General features: G+C 51.4%; 2 protein-coding genes across 5 annotated transcripts; one reads left to right on the top strand and one right to left on the bottom strand.

Annotated features, from left to right (window-relative positions):
• Positions 1-96: 96 nt before the first annotated feature.
• Positions 97-1,862, top strand: Trex1 (three prime repair exonuclease 1). The gene is made up of 2 exons (XM_028886923.2): positions 97-575; positions 864-1,862. The coding sequence occupies exon 2, from the start codon at positions 871-873 to the stop codon at positions 1,810-1,812; it is 942 nt and encodes a 313-aa protein (XP_028742756.1). The 5' UTR covers positions 97-575; positions 864-870; the 3' UTR covers positions 1,813-1,862.
• Positions 1,863-2,076: 214 nt separating this feature from the next.
• Shisa5 (shisa family member 5) lies at positions 2,077-19,410 on the bottom strand. 4 transcript variants are annotated; one of them, XM_028886924.2, is made up of 6 exons: positions 19,218-19,410; positions 16,656-16,812; positions 8,807-8,893; positions 3,734-3,852; positions 3,339-3,551; positions 2,077-3,194 (listed from the first exon to the last, which is right to left on the bottom strand). In XM_028886924.2, the coding sequence occupies exons 1-6, from the start codon at positions 19,285-19,287 to the stop codon at positions 3,115-3,117; spliced, it is 726 nt and encodes a 241-aa protein (XP_028742757.1). In that variant the 5' UTR covers positions 19,288-19,410; the 3' UTR covers positions 2,077-3,114. The 4 variants fall into 4 exon arrangements, with proteins under 4 accessions (XP_028742757.1, XP_028742758.1, XP_028742759.1 ...); XM_028886925.2 differs by having other exon boundaries at positions 8,807-8,890; positions 19,218-19,409; XM_028886926.2 differs by lacking the exons at positions 16,656-16,812; positions 19,218-19,410 and adding an exon at positions 9,001-9,099 and having other exon boundaries at positions 8,807-8,890.
• Between the last annotated feature and the right edge of the window lie 1,640 nt (positions 19,411-21,050).

The raw sequence follows: 21,050 nt of genomic DNA, 5'->3' as shown, positions 1-21,050 counted from the left end.
CCTGAGTCTAATTTGCGTGGCTGAGAGGGAGGGAGGGATACAGCAGATTAGGAACTAGCTTGATTAGATGCCTCTCTGTCCCTCCCCTGCTGGAGTTGAGATGGTCCCCATGGTAACTAATCTGCCTTGAGGAAAAACCCTGCCCCTCTTCGGGAATTGTCCTGAGTCATAGCTTTGGGCTGGGGCCATGGGGAAACACTTGGTTGTATGGCAGAGAAGGCAGCCCTTTCCCTTTCCTAGGAAGGCCTGGGAAAGTGGGCCAAGGACTAGGAAAAGGCACACAGAGTCACGGCAGAGACTTGCAGACATGTCTGAATCCTGGAGACAACTCCGTTTACATGGGTTGTCAGTGTGGGAGCACTAGTCTGTTTTATCGGCCAACAGGATCACAGCTGTGGATCTAAGGCCTTTGGGGTGCTTGGAGAGAGGGAGGGAGGGCTAGGCCTGGCCGGCTGACTAGCTGGGCGGGCCTTGTTCAGGAGGCAGGCCTATGGGCGGACCCAGGCAGTTTCACTTCCTGAGCCACGGCTGCCAGCAGCAGAACCAACAGAGCCTTGCTGCCTGCCTGCTTCTCGGTAAGTGTGGACCCCAAGGGTATGGGGTAAGACAGGAAAGGACAGGTTTCCCTTACCCTGAAGGTGGTCAGCACCAGGGAAGGGCTCCTCCCCCAAAAGGATAGTAGTGTGCCCATCCCACTAAGAAACAACCCCATCTTCTAGCTTTCTGCTCTGAAATGGGTCCTGGATTGTGCTTGACTGAAGGGAAGGTCTGACTGAGCTGTGCTTCTGCCCACACCCTCTCCACACCCTGCCCTGGCCCACTTCAACTCTGATGGCACTCATCTACCCCATGTTCCTTCCCAGGCTCAGCATGGGCTCACAGGCCCTGCCCCACGGTCCCATGCAGACCCTCATCTTCTTGGACCTGGAAGCCACTGGCCTGCCTTACTCTCAGCCCAAGGTCACAGAGCTGTGCCTGCTGGCTGTCCACAGACATGCCCTGGAAAACACCTCCATCTCTAAGGGGCAGCCACCTCCAGTGCCCAAACCACCCCGTGTGGTGGACAAGCTCTCGCTATGCATTGCGCCAGGGAAAGTCTGTAGCCCTGCAGCCAGTGAGATCACAGGTCTGAGCACAGAGGAGCTGGAAGTAAATGGGCGTCAATGCTTCGACGACAACTTGGCCAGCCTGCTCCAAGCCTTCCTGCAGCGCCAGCCACAGCCCTGCTGCCTTGTGGCACACAATGGGGACCGCTATGACTTCCCCCTGCTCCAGGCGGAGCTTGCTATGCTGAGCGCTAGCAGCCCTCTGGATGGCACCTTCTGTGTGGATAGCATTGCTGCCCTAAAGGCCTTGGAGCAACCCAGCAGCCCCTCGGAGCACGGTCCAAGGAAGAGCTACAGCCTGGGCAGCATCTATACCCGCCTGTATGGGCAAGCACCAACGGACTCGCACACCGCCGAGGGCGACGTTCTAGCCCTGCTCAGCATCTGTCAGTGGAAGCCACGGGCCCTGCTGCAGTGGGTGGACAAACATGCCCGGCCCCTGAGCACCGTCAAGCCCATGTATGATACTGCAGCCACTGCTAGACCAACCAGCCCAAGGCCACATGCCGCCACAGCCGCTACATCCTTGGCCACAACCAACACAAGCCCCAGCCATGGCAGGAGCAGGCGACCCAAGAAGCTTCCTCCAGCAAAGGCCACAGAGGCCCCATCCCAGGAGTTGCTGGCCCCACTGAGCCTGCTGGCCTTCCTGACCTTGGCAGTAGCCATACTGTATGGACTCTCCTTGGCCTCACCTGGGCAATAAGCCAGGAAGGAAAATCTGACCAATAAAGACCCCCACAGCACTGACTGGTACTCGCCGCCTCCACTTCTTCATAGCCTGGGCCTCTGCCCATACTCAGGACTCTGGGGACGAGGCACAGTCCCTGCCCCTTGCTCTCTTAGCAGGATAATCAAACCTGCTAGGCTAACAAAAGTAGGGGGAAAACAAGTTCAAGAGGTAGATAGAAACAGTATTTGGTGTATAGCCAAGGCTAGCAGCCCAGGCTCTGAAGAAAGAGGAAGTGGGTCCAGATATTTGCGTTTATTATAAACAAGGGTGCAGAGCCTGGATGCTCAGAGCCACACCAATAGACTCAAAGCTAGGACAGCTGGAAGAACGGCAACCGTCAGGGGACACCGAGGTGAGGTATTCACGTCTAAGCCAGAACTACCACCTTCGCCTTCCACCCCCACCTGTGGTCCAGATAGCCCCTTGGCCCTGGTGTCCCTGCGGCCAGGACTGGACTGCTACACAGGACTCAGATATTCTATGAGGCTGGTGTCAAGGGAAATGGACTGTCAGAGGTCAGGTTATCCTCCAGGCACCAAGGATTTCAATCTCACACCAACTAACACACATCTGGAGACAGAAAAGAGGCAAAATGTTTGGCTAAAAGTAAAACAAGACACTGCAGGGAGAAACAGGAGCATGTGGTGGACAGAGGCCCCTTGCCTAGTGGCAGGAGCCAGGCCAGCAAAGCGGAAGAGCTTCCCCACTGGGGCCTGAATAGTGAGTGCATGTGGCCCTCTACATGGTCCCAGGAAAGACACTGGGACAGTCTAGACCACTGACAGCGGCGGCGGGCAGATGGTGCTCTGCCCGGTGTGCTGCCGTCGGGAGCTGACCCACCACTGAGCTGCAGCCGGGCCCCTTGTCTGCCCACCTACCTGCCTCACTGCGAAATGCAGCCAAGCCCTGGGCACAAGCCATGGCCCTGAGCAGCAGCTAGCTGGTTTCCCCCCAGAGCAGGATTTGTGCCCACAAAAAGCTTACTCTCCTAAGCGTGACAGACCACGGCTGGTCACCCTGGGGTGAACTGGGAAATACTTCCTACCCCAATGTTTTTAACTTACTTGAGATTTCAGAAAGTATAATTTTAAGTGAGGAAGAAAACAGGTTGGTCCCAACCCACACTGGTAAGGATCTGTGCCTACCTGGTCAGCATCAGAGGAAGCCACATGTTTAGACAAGGCACACACAGCAGAGAGAACAGGAAAGAACTCTGCATACCACTCACTCACACATGACATAATCAAATGGCAGCCAGAGAGGTGGGGAGCAGGCTCAGGGAACTGCCTTTGGGGGATCCACGTAGGCCGGGTTGTACGGAGGCTGGCTGGCGGAGTAGGGTGCAGCTGAACCCCCTGAAAGAAAAGAGGACATAGGTTAGCTGTGGGGACATTGGGCTGCAGTGTAAATGGACAGGCGAGCTGGCAGGAGGGGACCCTAGGAGCAGAGGCATGAGATGGGGGACCATGCAGGGTTGCTGAATCCACAGTGGCACTCACCAGCCAAGCTCTCGTGATAGGCGGGGGGCCCCACAGGCTGGGCCAGGTAGGGTGGTGGGTACTGCGTCGGGTAGGGTGCTGTTGGCATTCCTGGCTGAGGGGGCATGGGGTGGTAGCCCTGGTACGTTGGTCCAGGGTAGCTGGGGGCCACACTTGGAGGCTGAGGGTAAGGAGTATGAACCACAGTAGTGGTTGTGGTGTTGGTCACGACGGCTGCAAAGAGAATCCTGATTAGTCAAAACCTTATGGCTCCCTAGGCCAGGAGAGGCCAGGCCTGCCTTCCATCCCTCCAGTTTAGCCAAGACAGGGATCCCGGCCAGCAACCCTTCCCGCTCTGGGATCAGCGTGTTCACAGGGAGGGGAGCAGGCGGGCAAGGTGGGGCGGGCAGGCTTACGGCGTGGTCGGTTACAGCACATCTTATACAGACAGCAGCAGGAGCAGGTAAAGCATATGATGATGGTGGCGATGAACACCACAAAGATGGTCACGCCAATGGCGACAGTCGCTCCGAACCTGCCGAAAAGCCAGTCATAACCACCTTTTCCTCTTTCCTATGACCAGTGACTCTCACCTCGCTTGTTCCCAGGGGTGCACCTCTGGCGGGGGGGGGGGGGGGAAGAGACTCTAAGAAACTCCCCAGTGTGTGTTATAAACCTGTTTCAACCCCATTTTCCTCATGCACACAGCAGGGCTGCTCTTCATGAATTTATATAAAGCTCCCCTCCTCCATGCCCACTCCCTGTATCCACCACCCATACACCTAGTCCTCCCCTACCAAACAAGCAGCGCACGGTTGCCAGACATATGCCACAAGCCGGGCAGGATGGAATCTGAGTCAAAACAGGCTGCCAAGTGCGGAGAAACTGCAGCTCACTACAGGCTGTGTGACATCCAGGGCTGTCCCATGCTTCACTAGCATGGGTCCATCACAGGGAGGGTACATGGAGGCAGCAGCACTCTTTGGAAGAAGCCTCCTTCCTGCCCAACCCAGGCACCCACAAAATAGAGGGTCTGCCCTTTGACAGCAACAGCATAGGCTGGAAATCCCCCCACCCCCACAGTGACTCCCAATAGCACACAAGGACCCCATTATCTTCCCATGGTCCCTGGGCCCATGCTGTTTTCTAATAAAAGACAAATGTTTGGCAACGGCAACAGGTACACTCAAAATGTAAACGCCAGAGCATCTGCCCCTCTGAGGTCAGAGAGGGAGGATGTAGGTGCCACCCCACCCTACCACGAGGCTGCCAAGCTCACAGCCCAGAGGAAGAGCAAAGCCTCAGCGGGGCCTCTCAGCCAAGGCGCAGACTTAGGCACAAGCGCCACACACATAACATAACCACCATGTGGCCCAGGACAAGCATTTGCGACAGGACCGTGGACCCATAGAGTCTCCCTGAGCAGTCAGAGGCAGGACAAAACCACATTCACACAGTTGGTGGAAGGTCCAGGGTCTCTCTGCCTCTCTACAGAATGTGCCACGCTCACCCCATGTTAGCCTCCGCCTTCACTCAAGGGGCTCCTGCAGCCCAGGACTTCCTCTCTTTTCATCAGGGGCCACTCAGTTTCAATCTCCTCCCCTTTCAAAGAAAAGGAAATCGAATCTTCTCCTTAGCCTTTCCCATTCCTGACGTCAGCGGCCGGAAGGACAGACTCACAGGCCCTGTAGCCACCCTCTTAAAGACACAGCATGACTCAAGCACCATCCACAGCACCAGCAGCCAGAGAGCTACTGAGGACTGGAAGGGGCCCGCAGAGGCCCCAGGCCACTTCCCCAGCCCTGTGCATCCGGGCCTCCGAATGCAGCCCAGCCCCAGCCCTGAGCTATTCTGCTTGTCTCACCCACCCCTTGGGCCTGAGCCTGCGTGGGCAAAGCAGGACCTGCTGGCTCTGGCTGACACAGAAGCGCTCATCTCCACTGCCCCTCCTCTCCCACTGCTTGCTGCTCCCAAGCTTGTGACCCTGCCAGATCTGATCATGCTTCCCTGGTTCTAATGCCAACAGCTCCCCCAGCCCCTGGAAGCTCAGGATGTTGTTCTGTCATTACTGGTGACATAGTGCGAACCTGCCTTTCCGTGGGTGTAAATACAGTTAACAACTAAGATCTAGGGTTTGTCTAAACGGATAGTAAAACTTACAAAAAAAAAAAAAAAAAAAAATCAGTTTCAATCTGTAAAGGTTTAGCTAGGTGTACTAGCACACAGGTAATACTTGAAGTCAGGAGGCTGTTGAGGCAGGAGGATTATGAGTTCTGTGCAAGCCTGAGCTACACAGAGAATTCCAGGCAGGCCTGGACTATATTGAGAAACCCTGTCCCCCAAAAGCCTAACAAAAAAAAAGTGAGATAAAACTCCTTGCAGAACCCAGCAAGCCGGGTGGGGCCGAGGACTCCCCTCCCTCCCTATCTCTGCTCTAGGCAGCTCACCAAGCACTGAGCTGTGTTCTGCCTCAGGCTCTTCTGGCCAGTTGGGCCCCTCCTTCCCCACGACTCTCACTCCCAGCTGATAATCCCTGCTCATCTCTCAGACCTCAGTTCAACGCATCACTTCCAAGGGAACACATTCCTCCACCAGGAAAACACCGGACTCCTTGGCTCCTATATAATTAAAGTTCTGTGTACTTATGGCTTAGTAGGTGGTGCCTGCTTGGCAGAGACAGGTAGAAGATCTCTGGGTTCAAAGCCAGTCTGGTCTATGTATGAGTTCCAGGCTAGCCAGGGCTACACAGTGAGATGAGATCTTGTCTCAAAAAACAAACTAAGAAAAAAAAAGAAAAAAAGAAAAAAAAAGAAACCGAAGTTGAGCACACTGAGGGAGGATCCGTCCTATACAGGATGTGATAACTCAGGGCTTGGCAGGTGTGCACTCTGGCAGGCCTCTGTTCTGACCTATGACTCAGAGGGTGAGAACCGAAGAGGAAGATCACTGGTGGGAAACGAAGACAGGGTTTGCAGACCTCAGGTCCCAGCATCTTTCCTCTGGGGGCCTCTCTGGGGTCCCAAGCCATGGCCAGGCAGCAGGGACTGATCCCCTACTCTGGAAGCCACTCTGTGGACAAAGAGTGCCCTCAGTCACAGAGGCAGCACATGGGTGTCCAGTGGAGTGTCTGCGGAAGAATGTTCCTGGGAGAAGTGTCACGGACAGCCCAATCCCTCAACTTCCTGTGCCAGGCACATTCTGGGGCTGCGAAGAACAGGAGAAACCCCAGCAGCCCATTCTTCCTCTAGCACAGGCCTCCCCGCTCCCCATCCTTCCAGCTGTCTCCGCCATGGCCAAAAAAGCCACGTGTCAGGCCGGAGTGTCTCTATGGAGCTGTCTACACTCATCACACATGCTTCCAACTCACTCTTCATATGCTGTGCTGGGTGGCTCCCGCCAAGTGTGCCAGGGTGGGGTGCCGATCCCACTTCAGTGCAGTCCATAGTGCTTGGACCAGCTGCCTCCCTTTGGTTGGTGGTTGTTTCGTTTTTTGTGTTTTGGGGTTTTTTGTTTTTGTTTTTGTTTTTTTTTGGTTTTGGTTTTTCAAGACAGGGTTTCTCTGTGTAGCTTTGCGCCTTTCCTGGATCTCACTCTGTAGCCCAGGCTAGCCTCAAACTCACAGAGATCCGCCTGCCTCTGCCTCCCGAGTGCTGGGATTAAAGGCGTGCGCCACCACTGCCTAGCGACCAGCTGCCTTCTTGCTGTCAACCCCAGCCCTCCCTCTTGGCTCTCCCTGACACTGTTCCTTGAATACTGCTGTCCCTAGGTACCATCCTCCACATGTTCTTCTCACCCAAACCTTCAAGACAAGACCCCTCCTCCCCAGTCCCACTAATGGCCTGTTTCTCTCCAGCATCCCTATGAAGAGCTGGACCTCTGTCTCCAGAGTCAAGGAAGCCTGTTCCTCTGTCCATTCTCTTCTCTTGCTCCTTGCTGCAGGCAGCTGCTGAACACCAACAGCCCACCTCCAGCCTAGCCTTCCAACACCTCTGGCCGGGCAGTCACGGCCACTCCCGATGGCTGCCTGCCATGTGGACCCGTGTGTTCTTTGCCTCAGTGACTTGTCTTGTGGCCTCGGATGGTGACAGGAAGACAATTCAGGAAGGTAACATGGAAACTCACACCTGTGATTCCAGCAATCAGGAAGCTGAGGCAGGAGGACTACAAATTCTTAGTCAGCCCAGACGACATAGTGAGTTCCAGGCTAGCCTGGGCTACAGAGTGAGTTTACAAAATAAACAAACAAAACAGAGTGAGTTTACAAAATAAACAAACAAAACTGCCAGATGCAGCGCAGGTGACAGAGAGCTTGCCTACGGAACAGAGAAGTTATTCTGGTCTGTTTTCAGCATGCCGTGTGCTTGGAGTGCTAAGCGTCACAGGGGAGCGGGGTTGACAGACCTCTCTCTCCCCCAGCTGGCAGCGGCCTGCTAGTCTGAGAACTCTGAGACTTGGAAAGTTGTAGGCCGTCAGCTTTGGGACCAAGCCCCATCTATTCACTAGATAAGGCTTTGCATTCTGAACCAACAGGATGGGGGCTATGCTAGAAGAGCTGGAAGACTAGCCCATACCAGTCATTTTAGCCTTTTCTCTATGCTGGGCCCTACTCTGCAGAATCATCTATTACAAACGGGCTGACTCTCTCTAGTCTCTTGTTATTTTAAAATGAGGGTCTCGTTTCTCACACCTACCACACAAGAGACACTGGGTTCGATCCCCAGCATAAACTCAGTGTGGTGATACACACCTGTAATTGAGGTGTGGGGGAAGAGCAGAAGTTCAAGGACATCCTCTGCTACATACCAAGTTCATGGTTATCCTGGGCTACAAGAGACTTTGTCTCAGGAAGGAAGGAAGGAAGAAACAGGGCAGGAGCCTGGCCAGGAAGTTTAATGCCAGGAGAGTGAGCGGCCTCTGTGAGCGTGAGAGGGAAGGATCACGGCTGCACTCCTCCTTCAGGAAGGGGTCACCCTGGTCCTGAGGCGGGAGATGCCAGCACAGTGAGTGTGAGCCACAGACCTTCACATAATGGCTGAGGCTCTTCTGCTGTCCAAGCCCCTCGACTGACACTGTCACAACGTCACACTCATCACCCTTTCCCGTCAGCGTGGCAATCATTATGCCACAGCCATCGACCACGCGACTACCTCACAGCACTGCAGTCTCCACCAAATGTCACTTCCTCCCGTTACCTCTACTCATCAGGTACCACTACCCCACCCCATCGCCCAGGTCAACATGGACCCCACCCCTGCACCTTCAACTATCAGTCCCCAACCAGGTACCCCATCATCTCTCTCCCCAGAACACAGAGGAAATCCAGCTCCCTGGAGGTGCAAAGGTCCCAGCGGGCAACCACGGTCACAACATCACTTGGACACCATCCCCATGATGCTGTACCATTTCAGTATGCAGTGGCCACCCCCCAGCCCACCTGAGCCCTTGTCACACCCCCCAGGAAAAGAGACAGAGCCAAAGGCTTTATTTACCCTGACATGTGGTCACTGTCAAAACTGGATCGAAATCTCAGCGCCGAGCCCAGCTGCTCCAGTGTCTCCGGGTGGGTGGAAAATCTGCTAAGAAAAGAGAAAGCTCCTGAGGAACACACTGGATCTCCATCTGCATCCCACAGCACACAGCCTCAAGGCACACACGACATCCCAAGAATGGACGGTGTACACACCGGGAGCCGTACACTCTTCTCCGACACACCAAAGGCAGTCTCCGGGTTCAGTGCCTATGAGGCCAGGAAATAAATCTCAAACTTAAGATCTGCAACATACGGGCCCTGACCACAACAGGATGGAGGTGGAAACTGAGAGCAAAGGGCTGCATTGCCACAAAGTTAAAAAAAAGAAAAAAAAAAAAAAAAATACGGGAGAAAAAGACCACCACTAACTCTTTACACTGGAGACTGAGGCAGGAGGATCACAAGACCAAAGCCAGCCTGGACTGTATGACAAGATGTTTTCTGAGGACAGAAGGAAGGGAGGGAGGAAATGGGAGAAAAGGGGGGCGGGGAGGAAAGGGAGACACATGGAGAGGTAGTTACATAAAATGGAATGAAAATATTATAGGTCAAGATTCACCAAGCAAGAGCCATGGTGCCGTATACCTGCATGCAGTCCCGGCGCTCAGGAAGCAGAGACGGGAGAATCAGGAGTTAGGGTAAGCTGGTGCTGCAAGAGACCCCATCCCGAACAAAACAGACCACAGTCAAGAAACAGCTTAACTAACTAGTTCCTAGGATGAAATGAACTTTATTGCTAGAATATGTCAAGGACAAAAAATAAGCAAGCCATAGCTGGGCATGGTGACTCATAATCCCAGCACCCAGGAGGCTGAGGCAGGGGCTGTCTAAAATTCAAGGTCCCAGGCTACAGACTATGGCCCTGCCTGGGTGGGCCAGGGGACGGGTGAGGAGGGAAGCTAGGCAGAATAATACATGCTTAGAATCCTAGCACACAGATGAAGGAACATCAGAATCCAAGATTATCCTTGGCTACTTAGCAAGTTCAAAGCCAGCCTGAACTAGGCTATAGCAGACCATTTCAAAAAAAAAAAAACAAAAAACAAAAAAAACCCACAAATGCACACACACACAACAACAAAAAAAAAAAAAAAAAAAAAACTCAAGAAAAGTCAGGTGTAGCCCATGCACATAAAAGTAATGTCATTTTTAAAGCACTTAAAGAATAAACACTGGGCTGGGCAGTGGTAGTGCACACCTTTCTTCCCAGCACTCAGGAGGCAGAGGCAGGTGGAGCTCTGAATTTGAGGCCAGCCTGGTCTACAGAGTGAGTTCCAGGACAGCCAAGGCTACACAGAGAAACCCTGTCTCAGAAAACCAAAAAAAAAGAATAAACAATAAACATTGAGAGTGGTAGAGAGGGTCAAGGCACTTGCTGACAGTTAACGTCTGCCCTCCACATGCTGCGTATAACATATATACACATACGCCAAAAATAATAAGCAAAATGTAATATAAGAATAAACTGGAACTACCAGGAAGAACTTAAAGAGACTGAAGACTGAGCAACTCTGAAAAACCTGAAGTACCCTAGAAAGACAGCTGAGGAGATTTCTAAGCCTATGTGGGAACACAGTCACTCCCCTGACTATGCCTGGGAAATGCAAGAGAGAGCAAAATCAAAGATGGGATTATGAAGGAAGAAATCGAAGCTTCAAGAAAAAGGAAGGCGGGAGTGTATCTCAGTGGTTCTGCTATCCTATCAGAGGTTTGGTCCCCAGCACCAAAAATGAAAAAAGACGTGCAACATTCTCATTTTATATTATCAATATTTATATTGCAGGTAATAGGACTGCAGTCCAAAAACCACCTGATACTGAGATTAGAACGGGTGTAGACCAGGTTAGCCCAGCAGGAATGCTGTCAGGTGGAACTGAAGGAGGCAGAGACAGGATCTGAAGGGATGCTGCGGGACTCTGCTCCCACGGGACCTGACCATGGTGCTATGCAACTGTGTGCCTCTCTCCAAGACAAAGGAAAGACCTCAGAGACAATCCGGGTCCCGTGGGAGCTCACGCCATCCCAGGAGATGTGGACTGCATGGGTGGGAGGGTGCGATAGCGGGCCTGTCAGAGACCATTCTCAAGCCTGGTGGTCCCCACCTGGTGGCACACACCTTCAATCCCAGCACTCGGGAGGCAGAGGCAGGGGGATCTCTGTGAGTTCGAGGCCAGCCTGGGCTACCAAGTGAGTTCGAGGTCAGCTAGGACTACACAGAGAAACCCTGTCTTGAAAAAACAAAATATATATATCAGGGCTGGTGGAATGGCTCAGTGGTTAAGAGCACCTGCTGCTCTTGCAGGGGACCTGGGTTTGATTCTTAGCCCACACAGCAGCTCACAACTCCAGTTCCACGGCAATCCAATGACCTCTCCTGGCCTCCACAGGCACCAGGTGCTCACATGGTGTACAGACATGCAGGCAAAGTACTCAAGCATATAAAATAGACTACAATAATAACAAAAAGTCCCTGATTCATAATTATATCTATTTCATTTAAATGAAATGTATTTTGGGGCTGGCCGTCACAGGCGCATGCGTGTGTGTGTGTGTGTGTGTGTGTGTGTGTGTGTGTGTGTGTGTACGCAAAGAAAATCAAAGCTGGGGCTGGGGAATGGTTCAGCACTGACTGTTTTTCCGGAAGACCTGGGTTCAATTCACAGCCCTCACAGGTTCACAACAAACAGTCTATAACCCCAATCCAGAATCTGACACACTCTTCTGGCATCCAAGGGCACTGCATATCACGTGGTACAGACAGACATGCAGGCAAAACACCCATACACATAAAATGAAACAAAAACATAAAACGTTAAGATAACAGCCATCATTTGGGGGTTGAAAGAGAAACCGTGAGTGGGCTTATGGAGCCTCTGAGTTGTTCTAAAGATTCTAGTCTTGATCAAATGATAGATCACTGGTTTGCACATTTATTTTGTACATAGTATGTTATGTGGAATATAACCACATTAAAAACTTCAGTCATGGGCTGGAGAGATGGCTCAGCTCAGTGGTTAAGGGCACTGGCTGCTCTTCCAGAGGTCCTGAATTCAATTCGCAGCAACCACATGGCTCACAACCATCTGTAATGAGATCTGGTGCCCTCTTCTGGCCTGCAGGCATATATGCAGACAGAACACTGTATACGTAATAAATAAATAAATAAATAAATCTTACCAAAAAAATAATAATAAGAAAAAAAAACCCAAAACTTCAGGCAGGCAGTGGTGGTGCACACCTTTAATCCTAGCACTCAGGAGGCAGAGACAGGCAGATCTCTGAATTTGATGCCAGCCTGATCTATAGAGTTCCAGGACAGCAAGAGAAACAGAGAAACCCTGTCTCAAAAACAAACAAACAACAACATACCCCCCTCCAAATTTAACAAAAATTTCAATGAAAAGCTAGGCACGGTGGTGCACACCTTTAACCCCAGCACTCAGAGGCAAGAGGATTGCTCCAAGTTCTAGTCCACCCTGGTCTATACAGCAAGTGCCAGGTCAGTGACCACTACATAGCAAGACTCTGTCTCAAACAAACAAAGTGGGGGGCAACAAGGTGGTTCAGTGAGTAAGGGTGCTTGCTGCCAAGCCTGACGACCTGAGTTCAATCCCAGGACCAGACCCGGTAGAAGGGAAACCAACAGAATGATGCAAGGTATCCTCTGACTTCCACAGATGAGCTGTGGCACCCATCCACGCTGGCATTTACATGTGTGCGTGTCCACACACGTGTGTACACACACACACACACACACACACACACACACACACACACACACACACTAAATAAATGTTCTTAAAGACAAAGAATTATGTGATCTGAATGGTTATAAAACAGTATCCAGACAGCAAGATACAGACAAAAACATGGAAAGCATCTAAGAGTCATGGACCCGGAGGGAGCACAGCGTGTGTCTGATTGGAGTTCCAACGGGGAAGGAAATGGGGGAGGAAGAATATTTCAATAATGGCAGACAACTGTCCAGAACTAATGAGATATGCTAAGCCACAGATTTTAGAAGTTCAACAAATCTACAGAAATAAAAATAGAGAGAAATCTGTAAGCCAGGAGTGGTGGTACATACCTTAATCCCAACACTCAGTAGGCAAAAGTAGGCAGAATACCACAAATCAGAGGTTAGCCTGGTCTACATGAGTTTCAAGCTAGTCAGGGGCTACAGAGAGATCCTGTCTGAAAAAATATGTAAAGGAAGGCCAAGACTGGCCAGGCATGAAGTTCAGTAGTGTGGCCAAAGCCCTACATTGGCTTCCTAGTACCAGAAAAGAAAAATAATCCCTTACCCTCTCATTTTTTGAGAGATTAAAATGATAATTAAACCTACTTTCAAGATCATATCACAATGGAAATAATAGAAACTGAGAGAATGTGGAATGGAAGTTTCTATATGTCAAGAGAAAAAAATCCACCAACCTAATTTATACTATTTTAATTTTTTTATTTTACATTTAGTATGCAGGCACATGTGGAGGTCAGAGGGCAATTTACAGGAGTCAATTCTCTCCTTCCACAATGTGGGTCCCAGGGATTGAACTCAGGTTGTCAGGCTTGGTGGCAAGTACTTTTACCCACTGAATCATCTCAACAGCCCCATACAAAATATTACATTAGGAGCCGGACCAATAGCTCAGCAGGTAAGAGCACTGGCTGCTCTTCCAGAGGACCCGGGTTCAATGCCCAGCACCCACATTGTGTGGCCCACAACTGTGTGTTAACTCCAGTTCCAAGGGATCCAATAACGCCTTCTTCTGACTTCAGCAGATAACAGGCATGCAGGTGGCACACATACATGCAGGCAAAACATCCATACACAAGAAATAAAAATAAATAAAATGTTGTTTTAGAATAGGATACACATTATCTACCACATTAAGAGACTAAAAACAGAAAGCCCATGACCATCTCAGAAAATAGCAGAAAAGCATCTCGAAAAATTCTGATCCCTCCATCATTAAAACTCCAGGAAAAATATAACCAACAAGGAACTTCCTCAACATGAAACAGGCTACCTCCAAAAAAGCTAGCATTCGACCCCCAAAATTGGAAATAAAGCAGGGGTGAAAGGCTGGAGAGCTGGAACAACACAAACACTTGCTCTTCGTGCAGAGGGCTGGAGTTCTGTCCCCAGCACTCACATGGCAGCTCATAACCAGTGTAACCTCATCTCCAGAGGACCTGACCCCCCTTCTGGCCTCTGAGGGCATTGTACACACGGTACACATATACATGCAGGCAGAAACAGATACACATAAAAGTTTAAAAAAATTTTAAAGACATGGGTATCTACATCTCACCAACGCAGTAAGGCAAGAAAAAGAAATAAATAAGGTTGTAAAAGAAGTAGTGAAATAAAGAGAATAAAACCAAATCAAAATAATACAAGGAATTTAAAAGTACAAGAGACTAACAGAAAGCTAAATAAAATGAGAAATATAATTTCATAATATTAACAACTACATTATATTTGATGACCCTTTTTGAGTGCTAGCAATTGAACCCAGGGTCCAGGGTACTACTGAGCTACATCCTAGGTGATCTATGACATCTAAATGGAATAAATGTACCTGCTTTTTAAAAAATTACTATAAGCTGGGTTTAATGCAGGCACCCACAATATCAACTGCTTAGTAATCTGAGATGGGAAGGTTGTTTGAAACCAATCTGGGCAACACAGCAAGATCAGCAAGATCTTTTTTTTTTTTTTTTTTTTTTTTTTTTTTTTTTTTTTTTTGATACAAGATCTTGCTGTGAGCTGGGCAGTGGTGATACACGCCTTTAATCCCAGCACTGGGAGGCAGAGCCAGGCGGATCTCTGTGAGTCTGAGGCTAACCTGGTCTACAGAGCAAGATCCAGGACAGGCACCAAAACTACACCGAGAAACCCTGTTTTGGAAAAAAAAAAAAAGTTTTTAAGCCAGACAGTATTATTGCATGCCTTTAATCCCAGCATTGGGGTGGGAGGTGGAGAGTGAGACAGGTGATCTCTGAGTTCGAGGCCAGCCTGGTCTACAGAGGGACTTCCAGGACAGCCAGGGCTAAACAGAGAAACCCTGTCTTGAAAAAACATACCAAAAAAACAGTTTAAAAAAAAGTCATAAAAGTTAACATGATGAAAAAAATTAAATATCTCTAAGCCAAGCATGGTGACACACACCTTTAAACTCAGGACTTAAGATGCAGAGGCAGGTGGATCTCTGTGAATTTGAGGCCAGCCAGGGCTATATAATGAGATCCTCTTTCAAAAAAAAAAAAAAAAAAAAGACATCTGTAAAATGTAAGGACAGCCAATGATGATTCTTAGTGACTGTGTGACATTTCTGGGACACCTGGCAGTTCCATGCATATCCCCAAAAACTTCTTCCAAATTCATGAGAAGCAGGAGGAAGGGGTACACGGATATCCACTGCTCCCGCCTCTGATGTTAACAAGTTCGGACTCATACCAAATGGGACAGCTGCAACATCTGTGTGGGATGATCTTGTTGTGCACTGGGAAGATGTGTCTCTGCCTAAGGTGCCTTCTGATTGGTTTAATAAGAAGCTGAACGGCCAGTAGTTAGGCAGGAGAGGATAGGTGGGACTTACAGGCAGAGAGAGGAACTGGAGAAGGAATCTAGGTGCTCAGATTTCGCCAGCAGATTCAGAGCAAGTCAGATGTGCCGTACGGAGGAAAGGTCAAGAGCCATGTAGCAGAACATAGATTAAAAAATATAGGAGCCGGGCGGTGGTGGCACACGCCTTTAATCCCAGCACTCGGGAGGCAGAGGCAGGTGGATCTCTGTGAGTTCGAGGCCAGCCTGGGCTACCAAGTGAGCTCCAGGAAAGGCGCAAAGCTGTCTCGAAAAACCAATATATATATATATATATATATATATATATATATATATATATATATGTTAATTAAATTATAAGAGCTGGTTGGAAACAAGCCTAAGCTAAGGCCAAGCTTTCACAATATTAAGTCTCAGTGTCATTATTGGGGGACTGGAGGTCCCAAAGAATGCCCAAAAAGAAAGACCTACTACAGACAACTGTCTTATTAACACTGTGTTGAGCTCAAAAAGTAAGGGCACCAGGCAGATCTCTGTGAGTTCGAGGCCAGCCTGGTCTACAAAGTGAGATCCAGGACAGGCACCAAAACTACACAAAGAAACCCAGTCTCGAAAAACAAAACAAACAAAAAGTAAGGGTACCCCCAAAAAGTGCCCACAAAACAATACAGACTGTTTAAGAATACAAACAAAAGAAGGTACCTCAAACCCAGACTAGGACATCCGTGGGATGGGAAGGGGACAGAATGACCATGAGAGACTGATGTGAACACAGATGGTGTGGTCTGGACTTGTGCAAAACAATGGTGACAACCTGCTATGAGCTGAGTATGACCGTTATGACTCAAACTGTGTGGCCAAGCACAAAGAAAAACACTCTGATGATGAGAGAGACGTCTTGGTCCTCACCCATGGCAACAGTCTACACCAAAGATAGAATACAAACACATAAGCTCTGTGGGGAGGACACAGCCCAGCTCACTCTGGGCACACGCCACACCCTGTACGCTGCACCACACACATACCCACAGCACAGACAGGATACGGGGCACTCTCATGACCAGGTGCCCACCCTGAGGACCTGTGGGTCAACGTACACACCCAGAGCCAAAGCCAGCTGAGGCCATGGGCCCTGGCTCAATGCTCAACCCTCTGTCTGGAGGGGCCAGAGGGGCAGGGCACTCTCCAGAGGGTGGACTGAGGTTCCTCCCCCTCTGCCTCCCCTCCTCGAACCCACCTGGCCTCTGGCTCAGTACAGGCATCCTCATCCCACGAGACCCTCTTCTGCACATCAGAGCAGCAGTACTGGCTGGAACAGGAGCCGCAGCAGAAATCAGGACAGGACTCTAGGATCAGGTTGTCTTCGCCAACAAGCCTGCACAGCTCACCAAGGGCTGGAGCAGAGAAACAAGCCTGTTCCCGTGTCCCATAGGCCAGCTCTCATCCGTCCGTCTGTCCGTCCCCCGCCCCCCCCCCCCCCAGGCCAAAGACAGTGATTTTCCCAGTGCTGCTACCAGGCACATGCCTGCGGTAGGCCACCTCAGGAGATCACTCCTCTCCTCGAAGCCACAGCAAGGTGCTCTGAAAGATGCCTTCCATCCCTTGGCAGTCTGTGGGTTTCCTGGTGGAAGGCTGACCTTTCTACTCGTGAGTCTGAAGGGCTACTAGATGCTCTCAGAATCCCCTACCTTAAGGTCAAGACCTCAAGGCAGAGTGTCAACTGCAAAGGTGCTGGGCGATCACCCTTTCCACCTCAACATACACCATTCTTGCCTGGCCCTCACCTGAGACTCCACTCTTCCTTCAAGGCCTTATTCCGGGCCACCTCCCAGAAGCTGCCAAGCCCAGAAGGTGTACAGTTGTACAGCTGACCAGAAGCACACCTGAGCTCGTGCAGGCACAGGACTGTCCAACATTTAATCCTTATTAACTCCATAGCAGCCTCACCTGCCAGGCACAAATGTGGGGCTGGGGGGGAGGAGAAAAAGGGGGAGGAGGGGGAGAGAGGGGGAGAAGGGGGAGTGGAGGGGGAAAGAAGGGGGGAGAAGAGAGGGGGAGAGAGGTGGAGAGAGGGAGGGAGGTGCCTGAACCCCATAGAGCACCCACTCCCAGCAGGCTGAATCCTAACCAATGCACAATGCCATCCCCCACACAAGTATCCATAAAGCTCTCATCCCTAGGCTAGGCACACAGCAGGTATTAGGGGATTTTCGTGCTCTGGTGGCACCGAGACACCCAGGAACCATCACAAAGCTCTCAGCCTAAGGGCAAGTGGGACCCTTGCAAACCTCAACAAACAAGGCCACGTAGAGAGATGTGGATTAGGGCAAAGGGCTTTGGCCACCCACAAGCTTTGTTTACAGCACTCCGGGAAGATGCCACACACCATGTCCCTGTGTGTCCTCAGGCTACACTAGCATACCTGGAGCCCACACACAGGAGACCCCCGCCCCCCCAGGAAACACCCAGCCCATCAAGGCTCATCAGACCACATCTGCAGACAATCGCTTAAGCGTCAGCCTGGATGCAGTCCTGGTCCAGCACACAAACGCTGGTCGAACCCTGGTGGGAAGAAGGCCCAGCAAGACCAGTAGGAGATGCCCCCCAGGGCTGTCAGAATGAGGCTCAAGGCGGAGGTGAGACTCTGAGAAAAGATAACTTGGAGGTAAGGAGGGCTGCGTTTTTGTTGTTTTGCTTTTGGTAACGCCAAGCAGAACCTTACTCTGAGCAAAACTGTAGAATGGGTATTTCTGACCATTGCAGGCCCAGTTCTACCAACTGGCCCCCTGAAGTGGGCACAGCCACAGCCACAAGCCAGGCTGTGCCTCCCAGTCAGGATCAACAGCCTGCACCAGGGAGGGAACTCTTCTTTCTTTTAGGGCAGGGTCTCTCTGTGTAGCCCTGGCTGGCCGGGAAACTCACAGCCTTGACCAGACTGGTCTCAAACTCACAGGGAATCCTCCGGCCTCTGCCTCTGGGGTGCTGAGACTAGATCCAAGTATCATCTGGTGCCCACACAGTGGGTCTTTCAGGCTGGGTCCCAGGCACAAATGCTACTGTGAACTCCAGACACAGAGCAAGGCTCTCCAGACTGGAGACCCATCCTCCGCGAGGCTCACTGCAGGGGTAGGCTGATTCGGTGCAGGGCTCCCCCTTCCCATCTCCCCACCCTAGGTCCTCCAAAATTCATGTCAGCCTTCAGGAAACACAGCCCCTTTCCTCTAGGAAGCCACCCACCCCAACCGAATCATTAGCTTCCATGGCTGGGCAGTGGGCTCTGTTCTAATTCCCCCCCACACCCGCAACAGGTCCCCAGCCTACCCTCCCAAGCCTGTGAGTCATTCCCCTAGGATGACAAGGGAAAGGGAATCTCCTCCCTACAAGAAACTAGCCTCAGGGCCCAGCTTCTCCAAGAACACAAGGGCCGTAGTAGAGGCAGCGGATGGAGGGCTGCCAGCCAGGAAGCAGGCTGTAAGGGGCAACCTCGGCAGGAGGGGCCGGGTCGCCTTGAGGCCCCTACCTGGAACTAACCCCAGGCGAGGAATCCTGCTCCAGCCCCTTGGGACAAGTAGGACCTACCCACCATCAGGGACCCAACAACGGTGGCAGTTTTCTGGGACAGTATAAGTTCAGGAGGGTAGGGGTAACAGGATGGAGTCAGTGGCAGGGTTCGCAGACGCCCCCGCGGTTATCACTCCAGGGCTGGTGCTGTCTGGCTCGGTTCACAGACAGCTAGGGGAAGTGTCTGACCCGACAGCGTCCCTGGGCAACGCACACCGCCCCCTCCTCCCAGGCTCACCACCGGGAGGCGGCAGCAGCAGCAGCAGCAGCAGCAACAGGGTCCGCGGAGAGGACGCCGGCGCAGCCATGGAGAGACGACAGACAGACGGGAGAACAGACGGACCAAGCACAGGGCCGCGGTGCCGCCGCAACCTCAGCGACCCGCGCCGCCCGAGCCTCCTTGCCACGCCCCGGCCTGTTCCCGGAACCCCGGCACGGAGGGGAGGAGGTAGGAGGGAGGGGGAAGAGGTGGGAGGGAGGGGAAGAGGTGGGAGGGAAGGGAAGCGGCCGCCCCTCCCAGCCTGGCTGCTGCTCTCCCGCCCCCGTCGGTGAAAACTTGGGACAGGTTTCCCAGGATCGGAGGGATTGGTACACCTAAGTTGCCCTTCTGCTCACGGGATATTTTGGTGGGGAGACCCCCTTGCAGCTGACTTAGGAGCTGGGAGAGGATCTGGGGGCAACGTTATCCCATCACTTGAGCGCCAGCTGTATGCAGCTGGTACACCCATCCTAACTTTGCCCTCAGGGAAGCCGCGATTTTTCTTGCTGGTTCAATGGGTCCTCATACAGATTCACCTGAGGACCATGAGGAGTGATGCGGGGGTGGGGGGTGGGGTGGGGATAGTGCTCGCCAAAGTCAAGTCCCTTCTAGTAGATTTCCAGCCCTGAGATGACACCTCCATCCCCCAGTGACCCAGGTCCCCAGCCCAGGCAGCTGTTCACTCTGGCCCAGGGGGCCTATCCTGAGGGTAAGAACTAAAACTCCCAGGGCATGTACAGGCCACCTCCTGACAAAGTTCTGACAGGCTGCCTCTTCGCCTCCTTGTGAGGCAAAGTTCCTAGCATGGCCAGGAAAGGGAGGTGTGGTGTTTGTGTACTGCCCAGTCCCAGGAAGAGCTAGTGTTTCCTACTAGTGGAAGGTTCTCTGCTCTGTGCCTTCACACATTTCTCATTTGAGACTGGGCCACTGCTGTAGACAAAGATCAAGTCCTAAAGAGTCTGGGAGGTCTCCAGCAGTTACCCAGCCTATAGGATTAGAGGGTCCAGGAAAGGAGGCCACACCACAGCGATACAAGCCCATAAGGAAAAACTAGTTCCTTCTGGTCACGAAGAACTATGAAAAATGTGAAAGAGTTAATCAGGTCGGCCAGGCCACAGGATTACTCTGTCAGCAAGGCAGGGCCACCCTAGGATGACAGGTTCACCTTAAGCTGTGCTAAAGGACAGGTGGACTAAACATCCCTTTAATGAGATACTATACTTTTCCTTCCCAGAATTCCTGGCCACTGGGTTCCTACAAGCTGCCATGAGGTTCTCTTGAGTCTGCCTTTCTCTTTTTCCTTGGTTTGTGCTTTTAGGTGCATTTCAGAACATAAGCATGCTTTTGCTGATACTTCGGGCTTCCTCTAAAGCTCTTCTCTCACTGCATGGCAGTGTGCATCTGCCCTCAACGCTGGTTTAACTCAAAGGGAACGGTGGTTTTTCCTGCTCTTCTTTCCCTTTCTTCAGATGCAGAAGGAGTTTTGTTTTGTTTGTTCTCAATGAGTCTCACTATGTAGACCTGCCTGGCCTCAGTTTCACAGAGGTCCACCTGCTTCTGCCTCCCCAGTGCTGGGGTCAAAGGTGTGTGCCACCACACTCAGCCAGGTTTTACTTTTAAACTATAATAAAATTGTCCACTTTGGATAAACTTGGGCTTTGCTTGATTTCCCAACTTTTCCTGCCTTTTAATTCTTAAATTGGCAAGAAATCTAAGAATCACCAACTCAATTAGAAACGCGGTTCCAGGGCTGGAGATGGCTCCGCAGTTAAAAGCTCTGGTTGCTCTTGGGGAGGATATGGGTTGGTTCCC

The sequence above is a fragment of the Peromyscus leucopus genome, chromosome 7, assembly GCF_004664715.2.
Source record: "Peromyscus leucopus breed LL Stock chromosome 7, UCI_PerLeu_2.1, whole genome shotgun sequence".
Classification (NCBI taxonomy): Eukaryota; Metazoa; Chordata; class Mammalia; order Rodentia; family Cricetidae; genus Peromyscus; species Peromyscus leucopus.
The sequence above is the reverse complement of the archived record's forward strand: the minus strand, read 5'-3'. Positions and strand labels throughout refer to the sequence as shown.

Excerpts from the sequence above, each read along its gene's own strand:
- Trex1 (XM_028886923.2), top strand. The coding sequence starts at position 871 with ATGGGCTCACAGGCCCTGCCCCACGGTCCCATGCAGACCCTCATCTTC.
- Shisa5 (XM_028886924.2), bottom strand. The coding sequence starts at position 19,287 with ATGGCTGCGCCGGCGTCCTCTCCGCGGACCCTGTTGCTGCTGCTGCTG. Across the intron at positions 16,813-19,217 it reads GCTGCTGCCGCCTCCCGGTG|CCCTTGGTGAGCTGTGCAGG; the intron begins GTGAGCCTGGGA and ends TCTCTGCTCCAG. Across the intron at positions 3,853-8,806 it reads GACAGTGACCACATGTCAGG|GTTCGGAGCGACTGTCGCCA; the intron begins GTAAATAAAGCC and ends GCTTTTCGGCAG.